This window comes from Lepisosteus oculatus, chromosome 13 (assembly GCF_040954835.1).
Source record: "Lepisosteus oculatus isolate fLepOcu1 chromosome 13, fLepOcu1.hap2, whole genome shotgun sequence".
Classification (NCBI taxonomy): domain Eukaryota; kingdom Metazoa; phylum Chordata; class Actinopteri; order Semionotiformes; family Lepisosteidae; genus Lepisosteus; species Lepisosteus oculatus.
The window spans coordinates 21,335,343-21,349,569 of record NC_090708.1 but is presented as its reverse complement, the minus strand read 5'-3'; the positions used below and the strand labels follow the sequence as shown (position 1 = coordinate 21,349,569).

General features: G+C 41.4%; 1 protein-coding gene across 1 annotated transcript; it reads left to right on the top strand.

Moving 5' to 3' along the window:
• Positions 1-84: 84 nt before the first annotated feature.
• Positions 85-11,201, top strand: wdr53 (WD repeat domain 53). The gene is made up of 3 exons (XM_006637988.3): positions 85-151; positions 1,157-1,655; positions 6,924-11,201. Exons 2-3 carry the CDS (start codon positions 1,173-1,175, stop codon positions 7,506-7,508), a joined length of 1,068 nt encoding a protein of 355 aa, XP_006638051.2. The 5' UTR covers positions 85-151; positions 1,157-1,172; the 3' UTR covers positions 7,509-11,201.
• The last annotated feature ends 3,026 nt before the right edge of the window (positions 11,202-14,227 follow it).

Below are 14,227 nucleotides of genomic sequence, written 5' to 3'. Positions count from 1 at the left end.
TAACCGGTGAAGTAGCTTTCAAGTGCGTTATTATTTAGGACTACATATACAATGATGATTTGCTGCAAATTGACATTCATGACCTTCGACGTCTGACGTCATTACAATGCGCCAGTGGCCCGGTTCTAAGGCAGAGCTGCACGTGATAAAGGTAAGTAACAACGTTAACAGTAAAGAAGTTTCTATTAACTTTTGATTAAAAATGGAATTATTCACGGATATCAAAAATCATGCTTAACTAATAGTGTTTACCAAGCAGTGAATAATGGCAGATTAGTTACACCTTTTTTTACTTTAGGCCACTAAAAATAAAAGCTTTTTCAGTAGTGACAATTTATTGGGTACGGCTAAACGCTGTCAGATAATTGCGTAGCTCTGTACTGTCTGGTAGAATTAAATCACTTTAACAAACTGCTTATTCTGCATTTTTCTGTACATTAAGAAGTGCATAATATTTAAACTTCTCAATACGTGAACAACGTATTGTTTTAGTGCATGTACTAACCGTACTTGTAGTACGGCACATTTTGTTATATAAACCTGAGAGTGCCTGTAATCCACTTAGTCCTCTTATGTCAGGAATGCAGTTATTGTTGAAGAAAGTGAAGCATAAGGGGATAAGCGAATTAGAGAGTAGTTTTATTTAACTGGAGCAAATAAGGAAACATTAACGAACTCATTCCCTGATAAATTCAGTCTGGCTGATTGTTAATATGTAATGGACAGAACGATTCTTGTATTTCTGTATGTGACGCATATTTCAATAGAAAGTTAAAGACTGGTCTCACAGTGGAATTGTATGCATGAGTTCACAGTCAGTAGTGTTTTCTTTCCGGGTTATAGGAATTTGGGTGGATTTCGTTAAACTGATCATTTTGTTTTTTTTCTATGTATATATATATGCTGAGATGTATTAAAACTATTTGAATTTGTTGCATTTTAATGCCTCTCTGTATAATATGAACAAGTAATTGTACAAAAGTGGCATCGATCCCTTTTTTTGGAGGGATGGATTGGCAATTCTGGAGGTTCTGGTCTGTGGTGTGATTTTTTTTTTCCCAGAGAAAAATATACTGACTCTTGATTAAGAAACCATTCACCCTGGCACTTGTTCTGTCATGGTTGTCTCAGGCGTTGCTCCTACTGTTGCTCGCAGGTGTACTCCTACGGGCATGGCGTGCAGATGGAGCGACGGGCACTCCTCACCGGTGCTGTGTGTGGCGGCGGCAGGCGATGAGGGGCTGGTGGTTTCAGGCGCCGAGGGTGGCGAGGTGACCCTTTGGAGCGAGGAAGGTGCCCCCCTGGCCCAGACCACACTGGAGGGGGGTGGCGACGTGACATGCGCCGTGTTTTCTCCGGCCTCGCCCAGGAAGCTGTTTGTGTCTCATGGGGAGGCCATCAGCATCCTGGACCCCAGGGCCCTGAAGCGGCCGACCGACGTGCTGCGCGTCGGGGATGACGAGATCAACGGCCTGTCGGTGAACGAGTCGGGCAGCCTGCTGGCCGCGGCCGACGACTCGGGGGCCGTGCGCATATTGGAGCTCGCGAGCGGGAAGGTGGTGCAGTCCCTGCGCAGACACACCAATATCTGCTCCTCTGTGGCTTTCCGGCCCCAGCGGCCCCAGAGTCTGGTTTCCTGTGGGCTGGACATGCAGGTAAAGTAGGAGCTTGAGTGAGACACGTCTGCAGCCTTTTCATTTCTGGGACAGGCTGTGAGCTGTTGTGTCTCAAGACTTGCCTAATGAAAGGCTGTGATAGCAGTATTTTCAGGAAGACGTATTAAATTTCCAGTCTATCACCATTCTACAATTTCTGATTCCTGCTGTATCTTCTTCCTCTAGACCAGGGGTTCTCAAACGTTTAGGACCAAGTACCATCCCTGATCAAACCAAAGCGTCCAAGTACCACCCACAAGTCATCTTCTCATAGGAACCACAGAAAATCTCAATGATCAACATGAGTGCGCGCACACAAGCACACACACATATATATTAAAAACAGCACTGAGCACTTAGATAATTTGGATTGTACCGCCTTGTAGCCGTTTTCCGACGCTTGCTAACACTAGCAGCGCTGTCTGTGTCAGGTTTAGCAGAAGAACTAGTGTCGGTGGTCAATAGGGTTACCATACATCTGGATTTTCCCGGACATGTTCTCTATTTTGATCCTTACATCTCCCTCCAGGGGAAATTTTCAAATATCCAAAAATGTCCAGGATTTCGACCACTTTATTTTCACCATGAGGAATAATTAACAAAAGTTTTAAAGATGGTAGATGAGGAGGTTAAAAGGAGCGAGATCATTTATTAACTTCTCTAGTTCGCTTTGCGACTTACTTTGTCGTTCAGTTTTTGCCTGTACGTGTATGATTATGTCACGAGAGAGCGAAATCAGGGATAAATATCAGTGTCTTTACTCAGTCTGTGCAGAGCAGAAGCATTCCCTCGAAAGGCTCTCTATTTTGTTTCTCGTTTTCCTACCCTCAAAACACAATGCCAAAGCGAAAGTGTAAATTCACAGTAAAATGAAAAAATAAATCTCTGTTTTTTTATTTTTTATTTTTCCGTGTGCCAGGTACACGTCTTAGGAACCTGAATGTTTGGTGTGTAAGCCTGTTACTTTTGTCTCTGTGGCAAATAAAGGTGTACTTGACTTGCAAGCTCATGTTGACTCAGACAAACACAAAAAGACAATTCGAGGAGAGAGTTCGTCAACCAAGTAAACAGATTCTTTTGTAAAATTTGGCAGCAAAACAGAGGATACTGTTATTGCAGCAGAGGGGGCTTATGCATTTCACACAATTCAACATCATTTCAGTTACTTTGCCAACATAAAAGGTGGGCTATTATGAAAATCCTCTCCATCCCGACCCCCTTCCCAGACAAGGCAATATGAAAGTTTCTCAGGGTGTCCTCTTTTTTTGATGTTCAAATATGGTAACTCTAGTGGCCAATCTATAATGCTCCTCGTTCTCAACGGGAGTGCATGATTTATCGGAGCTGGCGTCAGTGCTCTTGGTGTCTATTCCTTTCAGCCATGACGTAATTCTTGATTTTTGCGCGGTATTCATTTTCGATCACTTGTGATGTTGGCGAATGTAGCGCTAAGCTGTGTCTCCGAAAGCTCGAGAGTAGTATGAACTCTCAAATATTAGCTCGCGCTGTATCGACGTAGCTAGGAACATAGGCTGCATATTTGACACAAACACATTTTATTAAAATAGAAAATATGAAAACCCGTCTCAAGCTTTCTGAAACCGATTAAGTAAACCACAGATGAAAAATGTACATAATTTTTAATTATTCAGTTTTTAATTCCCAATTTTTCAGTGAACACAACAAATTTCCAGGGTCATCTGGCGTACCACCTGGGGGCCTTCCGCGTACCACAGTTTGAGAGCCACTGCTCTAGACGCATTGAAGTCTGTAATCAGTCGCCGTGAGATATGGTGTAGTCTTGCCCCCTGCTGGTGTTACCAGTTAACACAGGAAGGCACTTTCTTGAGAAAAACTACTAAATGAGTAAAATAAAGTGTTTCCCCAATGCAGTTAAGGTTGTGCTTACAAGCAGTTCAAAAATTTCTTATTACAATATGAAATCTAAACTGAGAAGCTAACAAGTCTAATTTAAAACCAGTCCCCAACAAGAGAAGGAGAACTAGACTGAGGAACTGCACTTCCTCTGTTCTTGTGTTATGTTCTAATTAGAATGGAATCTTCCCTTTGAAGAAATTAATTGGATAATAATTTAGTATAGTTTAACTGAAACCAATAAGGAGAAAACATATTTTTCTTTATATAGGCTACTTCACCATCTTTCATGGAATGCAGTTTAATGTTCGAATGTAAAGTGAATAAGCTCAAGTGAAATACAATACCTTAATATTTTTAAGGTCATGGGCAATGGCCAGTTCATATTTTTTATTTTAAATGATTGTTTTTGTTGAACTAATGTAGCACTGGAACCCTGGGTTTAATTCCTGGGATGCTATGTGTATGGAGCTTGCATGTTCTCCCCATGTTCATGTGGGTTTTCTACAGGTGCTCTGGTCTCCTCCCACCATCCAAAGGCATATTGGTAGGTTAATTGGCTTCTGGGAAAAGTGGCCCTGGTGTGAGTGTGTGCCCTGCGATGGACTGACTTCCTGTCCAGGATGTATCCTGCCATGCACCTGTTGCTCGCTGGGATAAGCTCCAGTCCATAAAACAGTTAGAAAATGGATGGTTGATGTTTGCATTTTGTTAAATTGTACTTTGAGAAACCTTAGAAATCATGGCATAATCAAGATATTATCGGCTCTCAGAAAACTACACCTTTGTCCATATAAAGCCATTTTCAAAGTGAGATGTTCACATTACATTGTACATATACTATGATAAAGCAATTTTGTACTGGGAGGGTTGTGTAGTTGTGGTTTAGTATAGTGCTGTGATCTTTGCACCTCTGCAAAGCACACAGTGCATGTACTTGTCATCCTTGTTTAAAGAATTGAAAGAACGTGAGTTGACTGAACTTTACTCTGCAAACAAGTTACACCTGCCCTTGGCAAAGAGGAGGTAAATTGGCCAGATCAGGCATTTTGTCTTTGTAGTCCAGTTTTTGTGCGTTTTAGATGTCCCAAAAGGTAGCAATTGTGAGAAAACTGTCTTGTTAGTCATAAGCAACCTGTTATATTTATAATAACGTCACTTTATCTTTTCGCATACCCAAGCTTGCTCTCCATGAGACACACAGACAGGGAGAGAGCCTGGGGTCAGAGCGCAGGGTCTGCCATTGTACGGCGCCCCTGGAGCAGTTGGGGTTAAGAGCCTTGCTCAGGAGCCCAACAGAGTAGGATTCCTCTGCCAGCTGCGGGATTTGAACCGGCAACCTTACAGCCACAGGTGCAGATCCTTAGCCACAGAGCCACTGCTCCGCCCCGAATATATTAATATATTGCAAATCCAAGAAGGTACAGAGATCAGAGGCCGATTTGTTAAATTAGGTTGATGAGGTAGAGGAGAGAAAGCTTAAAGCAAACAGAACATAGAAGTCCAGGGTTCTTTAAAGGAGCCTTTACTTGTTTGCTTTCATCTCCTGCATTGTCTGACTTCACATTTTGCCACAGGGTGTGAAATTAGTACTCCATTTCCCGTAATGGACAGTGTGTGTTTTTGCCAGGAGCTGAAATAAACACACAGCCCATCCATTACTTTTTAACACAGTTTGATTTCACAATTCTTTTTGTAATGTCTTTATCAGAAAAAAAGAACTGCACACAGTTGTAATAACGATCAAGTAAGTTATTATTTGTTTGCACATTTTAGTAATTGTTTGCTTTTAACAAATATTTTTCACCTATTATTTTATTAATTTATACTTTTATTAAAGGGGAAGGCTTCAGTTTGCAAAGGTATCTGCTGCTTGCTGTGCTGCATCAAGGCCCCTTTGACTTGACTGGCACCCGTGTTTTACAGCATTGCCATGGAGAGTTGTATCACCTCTTTAGTGGATCTTGTCTCTGCTGTAGGGCATTGTGGAGTGTTGGAGGAGACCACGCGTGGTCCTCACCTCTGCACTGTGCTGGCTCTGGGATCATTTTGTAGATCTGAATGAATGGGATATAAAAATGAGATTTATTGATTCTGAATTTTAAAAAGATAAAATTTAATCTGTGCATTAATTAATGTTTAAAAGCACATTGTTCTCTAAATGAAGGTAAGACAAGTAGGTTTAGGTAAAGCAATCCATTGGTTCTTTAAGGGAGCTGCTAAGGAACATTTCTACTGTGATTCAGGAATATTACTTGTTACAGAACATCAGAATCGTGACTGTGTCTTTTTTATTTCCTCTCCTTGTGGTGTGGGGAGGAGGAGTCCTGTGTTCTGAACCAGGGAGTGCATTTGTTCCTCTCCTATCTACAGTATATTGTGTAGATAAAGTCCACACTAGAGCCACTCAGTGGCATATCAGGCCAGAGCTCATCCTAGTTTCTGTAGTGTTAAGAGGATAGAGAGCACATGACTCCCTTCCAGGATGAGATGCTGGTCTATATATTATATCAGAATGTAAATCTGACACACCACTGCTTACATGTGCTCAGTGCCCAGTGCCCAGTTAAAATGACTTCTTCCTGTTCTCAACTTGTGCATACATTACATTGGATTCCTTTGGCTTTTACTTTGATTTCCGGAAACCAGAATTGATCTTAAAGGGGAGGTCTTAACTATTCTAGCATGTTAGTTAAGAGACCCCCTTTCAAAATCCAATATTATTCTGGTTTATTTGTATCGTTTCTGTAACTTAACTTAGTAACAGGACAGATTGGTTTATAGAAGCCAGGTTAAATTTTGTAACTTCAATTCATAAAAATGGGAAGATCTGCAATTATTAAATCTCTGGGTTCATCCTTAATGAGAGTTCATATATCATCTAGTTAAGTTAAGTCTAGTTAAGATTGTGAATCACGAATGATATCATAGCCCTATATCACGGGCCTGCATCCTTGGAGCTGCGGAGCCACAGTCCTATAGGTTTATTAAGCAGCCTTAATGGCCATTGAAGCTGTTCTGTGGTTAAGGAGCAGGGCTCAAATGAAACTGGAAAAATACCATCAAGCCCTTGTAAGCTATTCCAACATTAAACAGCTTTATCAGTGCATTTTTTTGTACTTTAGTGCTATACACTTCTGTTCATACAAATAAAAAACCCCAATAAATCCATTCAGGTTTTTAAGTTGTTTGACACAGTGTTACACAGGAAATGGGAAATGTAAGACTGGAATCAGCTGGGATCTTGAGCAGGTCAAGTGGAATTGAGGTTAGAGTCTTGACTAAAAATGGGTTCAAGCTGCTGGTTCTTCTGGTTTTCATTTCATTAGAGCTCCAGTAAATGTGTCTTTGTCCCTGAAGATTTTAAGCTAAGCATAAAGTCTTTCTGTGCAGGTGATGCTGTGGAACCTGCAGAAGTCCCGCCCTGTCTGGGTTCTCAACCTCCAGGAGCTGACGGAGGAAGAGGAGGACCAGCAGCAGCCTGCTGGACAGCTCTTTAACCCGCCCCTGGTGCACTGCGTTGCGGTGGCCGACTGTGGTAACAGATTTGCCTGTGCAGCTGAAGATGGCAGGGTGCACTTGCTCAGGGTGGGGGGCTCCAGGTTTGAGCGGCTGAAGGCCCTGAAAGCTCACAGCCAAGGGGTGTCACAGGTCCACTTCCTAAACTTCCTGCCCCACCCTGACTGGCTGGTGTCAGGGGGGAATGATGGGAAGGTCTTGCTGTGGGACATCAGCAAAGTGGGATCGATTTCTGAGGACAAAGGCAAGGCTAAATTCCCAAGGAAAAAGGCAAAGAACATGCACTCCCCCAAAAAGGACGAGGTCAGTGCCAAGCACGGCAGGGACATCCAACCAACACTCAGCATCAACCACGGAGAGAAGGTTAACTGGGTTTGTCCTGCTCGGCTGAAGGGAGAGGGCAGGATCATAGTGGCAGATCAGAGCAGCTCTTTATCGGTGTACCCTTTAGAGCTGTAGAGAAGATGTACAACTTTGTCTGCTTTCCCAGTTAGATCTTCAACACACTCGAGTCCAAGTACAAGGTGTAATTTGTATCTTCAGGAAAAAAATAATAAAACTATCTGAAGCAAGCCATTGGAGGCCTACATCTCATGACGCCACGTTATACCGTAAGAATTAGAAGAGTTAGAAGTGACAAATCACTAATGGCGTAAATGTAGAATGTGTTTTGCTACTGCAGCCTGGAAGCAAATTTGTTACATGCAAAAAAGAACAGTGCAGCCAGACTCCTCACAACAAAAAAAGGTGAAAGGTTTTTAGGTTTTTTTTTTCCCCTCCCAGGCTACCAAGTGAAATTGCTAAAGGAGAGACAAAGTGCAAACATAGTACAGAGTCAGCAGATAATTTTTACCACGACCTGTTTTTTTTATCAGTGAGATATTGGACAGTGTATTTTAAAAGATGGAATTCTTGCAACATAAGAAGAGGATTTTGCTTAACTGCTTCTGGGCCGCTGCAAAGAGGCTTTGGAGATCATAGCTTAGGCCATCCAGTCCATAGCAACAGTACCCCAAAATTAGGAATGCACTCGGCAAAAGAGAAACCTTCATTATGGTAGAGTGGAAGCCCAACAGGGCTTGTTTTATTAATGCATGATCTATGATTTATATTTGTTCTAATGGAAGTGACAGCATTAATGGCATTGTGTGTTGTGCATTTATGAAAGTACTTCACAACTAAAGCATTAACTTCTTTAAATGTTAACCTATCCTGTGAAATTTTGCTAAACACTAAATAGCAACAATGGACAACAGCAATGTTGAGGAAATGATGTATTATGTGTAAAGAAGATCATTTGACAAACTGAAAATTTGGGAATCCAAATTTGAATGAGTGTATAAGGATTGCAGGCTGGATAATGGCGTTTACAATGAAGATTCAGGAAGGATGACAGCAGTAAAGTTCACTCACATCTCGGTTGTTCTAGCTCATGATCTTTTACTGGTGCCATTTCCTAAATCTTAAAAAATCCTGTACAACAACCTTTTTTACTTTGCATTAGTCTTTTGCATCTTCCTCCACCCCATTTCTACCTGTGCTGCTGCTGCTTGGCCATTCCTGACTAAGCAAGGGGGTTCCAGCCTCCTCCTCCTGCTTCAAGGGAGCTGCCATCAGCCAAGCAGGTGGAGGCACATTTACTGTGACAAAACCAAACCAACTTTTCCAATTCACTTAATTCTTTGGTGTCCATCCTCAGTAATATGGAGAAAGCAGATTACAATCAGAGTGTCAAAGGATCTGTTTGGTCTCAATGCAAAGTGTGCTGGTTTCCTAATGAAAAGTTACATTTGCTTACAAATATATGTAAGCAAAAACACATCTAAAAACAACTTTAGAAAAAGTAAAAGTCATGTAAAAGACAAATGCACTGTTGAAGACTGGGCAGACACTTGTCAAATACAGTGTGATCAGCCCAAGGTGAAAGCATGGCCTGGAGGTACCAGTAATGTATAGTTGTCAGTGAGTGGCACTTCCTGCCTAAAGAAGCAATGGGTGCACATAATCCATTGATCTTTATTGTGTTTGTCAAAGGATTAAAAAGGGCCTGTGGAATTCTAGGACATGTATCAGGGTGGTGAAGAATTTTGAAACAGGGCTGGTAATATGATTAAACCAATTTAACCAACCAATGAGACCTTACTTAGCATGATGTTTACAGTTCTGGTTATCGTGTTTCAAAATAGGCATGGTTAAGTGGGAGGGAGTTCAGAAAAGAATCATTCCTGGTTTGAAATAAATGGTCTACCCAGTAAGATTAAAAGAATGAAGATGATTAAGTGAAAGCGGGTTCCATTTCCAACAACAGAGCAAGGTCTGAAGACACCAGTGGGAGTCAAGAGGAAGTACATACTGGATTGAAAATAGGATATGTGTCATCGTGCATTATGGAAATCTCATATACAGACTCCCACCCTGTAGTCTGATCTCATCACATCTCGTGAAGCTCAGCATAGACTCAGGCTTGGACAGTTCTGGGATGGTTGATCTCAATGGAAAACCACAGTGCAGCTGCATTTTGTGAGTGAACCAGAATTTCCAGAAACTAGGTTTTTGCATGTTGACCAGGGACATTATGCTGTAGGAGGTGCCATCCTTAGATGAGACATTAAACCGAAGTCCCGACTTCTTCGTCATTAAATTAGGGGTACTTGTAAGTGTTAATCTTGGTGTTCTGGCTAAATTCCACTCTGGGTTTGCACACTTTGGCCTCCCCAAATCCTCCCTTATTTCACCTGGCTATGTAATTTGTTAATCCACCTGATCTGTTATGTAGTGGGGCTGCTGACAAATAATGCCAGCTGTTTGTTACACAAGTGGGTGCTGCATTTCAGTGGTGAATGTGTGAATATGTGCGTATCCTTTGTAATGAAAAGCACATTAGAAAGGCATTTTATCATTGTAACCTAGAAATAGCTGAGTTACTTGGGCAATAAAATTAAGAACAAGAGACAAAGCTGAGCTGAATGACCTCCCCTTGTGTGTAACACATTGCTCTCTGGATAATATTAAGCTTTGTAGCTCTCCTAGGGCAGCAAGAGTTGTCTGAGACAGTTGCAGTTCCCAGAGAATTAGTTTTTTTTCCATTGTTCAGGCTGGCTGTATCTCATAGAACAGCAGGATACAAGCTGGGGACTCCTAGAGTTGATCTGTAAGGAAGAGATTTCACTCCAGTATTGGATCAGGACACTTACACGCCAGCTGAACTGTTATTTACGTAGTTAAACTCTTCATTGGTGTAAAAATAGCACTAATATGAACTCCTTGGGCAGCACAGTGGTTAGTATTGCTGCCTTGCACTATTGCCTTTCTTGGGGCCTGGGTTCAATTCATTGCGGTTATATCATTTATATGTTTTGTCCGTGTTCTCATGGGTTTCCTTGGGGTGCTCCAGTTGCCTCCCACAGTCCAAAGATACTGGCTTCTGGGGAAATTGGCCCTGGTCTGATAGTGTCTCTTATGATGGACCAGTGTCCTTTCCAGGGTGTATTTTGCCTCTGGTGAAGCCGAGTTGGATGAAGAAGAAGAATTTCAACAGGGGGGGACTCACTCCTTTCAACAAGGGCCTGAGTATGCATGTGAGGGTGTATAAAACAATGCTAACATAGTATAACTTCACCCAAAATAAAGGTCATTTCCAGTGGTAAAGGTAAGAGTTGTGATCACGGGAAAATAAGCATTAGACAATGAGATGTCATCAGACAGCCTTCAGTGCAGTCTGCTTTCATTCCAATCCATGCTAAAGTCTATGATGATTTCAAGACTTATTTTCAAAGTATGAGACAGTGACTGTTTACTTTTTAGGGAACAAAAGACAGTGCAATCACTAGCTAAGTGTAATCTCATCATCGAGCCGGTGATGGTGATGAGATTACACTCGTCACTCTGCTGATGAGATAGCTAGTGCCAACTGAGCAGCTAAGAATGGAATCTCTCTCCTTTCCTCTATCTCTGTGCAAACAGGCACTGGTGTTTGTCCAAAATCTGTAACTTGACAATGAAGAGGCAGTTTCTGACATCATTTGAATGTTTATCGTAAGCCACTGAAAAATGTGTCATGTCTTTAAAACGGGAACCAAATACTGTATTTACAGAAAACAAATTTCTCATCTGGGTCAATAAAGGAAGTAAGCAATGAGTTGAATGAGCCAATGGCCTCCTCTCTTTATAGTCTTCCTCATCTTATTTGTCTGATCTCAAATCTCCTCATTTTCATAGCAAGTCACCAGCCCCCACACACCATGAAACTCAGCTCTACTTGTAATCTCTGCAATGTTGAAAACAAATTTCCCTAGCTCTGTTGATCAATGAGGCAATGCTGGGAATATCAGGTGCTTTAATCAGGAGGTTGGACAGTGGTTGAGAAAGGTGCTCTTTGTTCAAGTGTGCTCTAAGTAGAACCCCCCCTTCAGTCTTTTGTTTGGGGGGAGTGGGGAATTTCCACAGCTGCCTTCTCGGAAGAACTTGGCTTGACTTCAATAGCTTGTTGTCCAACACATTAATTGAAAATTCCTGAATTTCTTTGGAGTTCATTCCAATACAGTCTGATATTTCTGGAGGTATTCAATTCCACCTCCTATTTTACTTTGAAGGCTTTGGTTTTACACTTTCATACACACACAAAAGTGTCATATTAAAATGACCACTCTCAAATATAATTGAATCAATTTGCATCCTGAATGAATATTATCCTATGTATGAAGCAGAATGCCTTTTTTATTGTTTACCTTATCACAGAACAGGACATTTCTGCATGATAACACTTAAATGGAATAGCTCTATTAATGCTAAAACTTGAAGTTCCTGGTGCAGGAAAAAAGCTATATGTGCATTTTGGAAATAGAATAGTTGAACATGCAACCTGCTTCTCACTGAGATTTTTACTGACTTCAGACTGGAAGGGTCCCAGTGCTAAAACAGAAACAGACGAACCAACTTTATTATACATTTAAAATGCTTCACATTTTTTCCCAAGAATGTTATGACATTTGGGAAGATAAACCTTTTGATGGAACATTGTATAGCCTTAGTTATCATTTTTTTCTCAGCATGAGCGAGTACAACATTACAACATGATTACCTTTAACAAGAACAATCTTTACACATATAAATACAATTTTTATTTTTATATCTGGGATTATGGCCTCAGCCAACACACTTACTATGTTCTAATAAGCAAGCCTTGCAGATCTCACTTAAACAAGCAAGGGATGTCTTGGAAGTAGTTGTGTTACTTGTTTATACTATTTTAAAACACTGATCTGTTTTAAAACGGATAGTTTTTAGAAGTCTTAAAGGCTGAAAGAAAAAGCAGGATTGTAATGGAATATAAAAAAAACATTTTTTTTTGTAAAATGAGTAAAAAACTGCCTGTGTAATGATAGAACGTGATCTTAGGATAGATTGTTTTTCGTGACTCTTCTCTATTTTGTTTACACTTTCCACAGGTAGACAAGCTAATTTCACAGGTCGCTAGACATCTCCTCCCCAACACAAATAGATCAACAGATCTGATAGCTCGCAGTGTGCTTTACTGGACACATCTAATTTGGCTGTGAGCTGGGCAGCCTTCCTGACTCCTTGTGTAAAGGGACAAAGACTCGCTGCACTGAGGACAGCAAATACATGTAGCTATTGCTAAGCAGGTGTGAGCCTGGTCAGTACCTGGATAGGAGACCTCCTGGAAAAAACCTAAGGTTGCTGCTGGAAGAGGTGTTAGTGGGGCCAGCAGGGGGCGCTCACCCTGCGGTCCATGTGGGTCCTAATGCCCCAGTATAGTGACGGGGACACTATACTGTAAACGGGTGCCGTCTTTCGGATGAGACTTAAAACGGAACTCCTGACTCTCTGTGGTCATTAAAAATCCCAGGGCGCTTCTTGAAAAGAGTAGGGATGTAACCCTATGTAGGGATGTAAAAGATGGCACCTGTTTACAATATTGTGTCCCCGTCACTATACTGGACACTAGGATTGACACAGACCACAGGGTGAGCGCCCCCTGCTGGCCCCTTTTCTTCCAATAGGAACCTTAGTTTTTCCCCACTATGGCTGCCGTCGCATCATCCAGGTGGGGCTGCACATTGGTGGTGGTGGAGGGGAGTCCCCATTACCTGTAAAGCGCTTTGAGTGGAGTGTCCAGAAAAGCGCTATATAAGTGTAAGCAATTATTATTATTATAATTATTGCATTTTCATTGTCAGTTGAGAAATACTCATTGCACACAAACTTGTGTGAGTCCTCCCCTTTTTGTAAGCCCAGTGTGTCTTGGGCCCAGTAACTCACAGGAGCAGGTGACAGAGATGAGGATTCCTCATCCCAAACTAGAAGCCTGGCTGCATTGCAATTTAATAGAAAAAACATTAAGCTACAAATATCAGTGTTCCAGAAAAAAATGTACTTCTTACATTTAAATTTATCATCTCTATTTCATTATAGCAGTTTCAGTCACTGCTTATCCAATTCATAGATGCCCATTTTTAATTTCTAATTTAAATAAGGAAGAGCTACAGTCTTAATGTTGACCCCCCTTAATTCCAGTAATTGAATCAAGCCAGCTTGAGTATTCACTCCTTATGTGTACTCTCTCTGATTTCCAGCCATTAACCAATTCTCAAGTCAATCCATTAATGCCTTCAAGCTTCAATTTCAGAAGATGATTAATTTAAATGGGGTGACACAGTGGCACAGTGGTTAGCATTGCTGCCTCGCAGTGCTGGGGCCTTAGGTTCAGTTTCTGGGGTGCTATCTGTCTCTGTGTGCCCTGTGATGGACTGGCATCCCATTCAAGGTGTATCCTGCCTTGTGCCTGTTGCTTGCTGGGATAGGGTCTGACTCCCCCACCACCCTGAATTGGGTAAAGGGGTTAGAAAATGAATGGATGTTATGTTAAAATTGAAGAATGCACTAGTAAGACATTTCTGGAATTGTGTGCTAAAATAGTGAACTTTGGTCACTGTGTTATAGAAAAGACATTGCTACTCTAGATTTTCAGAAAAGAACTCCAGTCCTGAGACGAGCAACTGGATACATATATACATACATATATATCTGTACATTCCCAGATATAAGGAAATGTCCTAGATTGACAGGTTAGAGGAACTGAATTTGATATTGGAAGGGTTGTGGGAGTCTGGAATAAGCTACCCAGCCATGTTATTGAACTTGATACCATGTTTTTT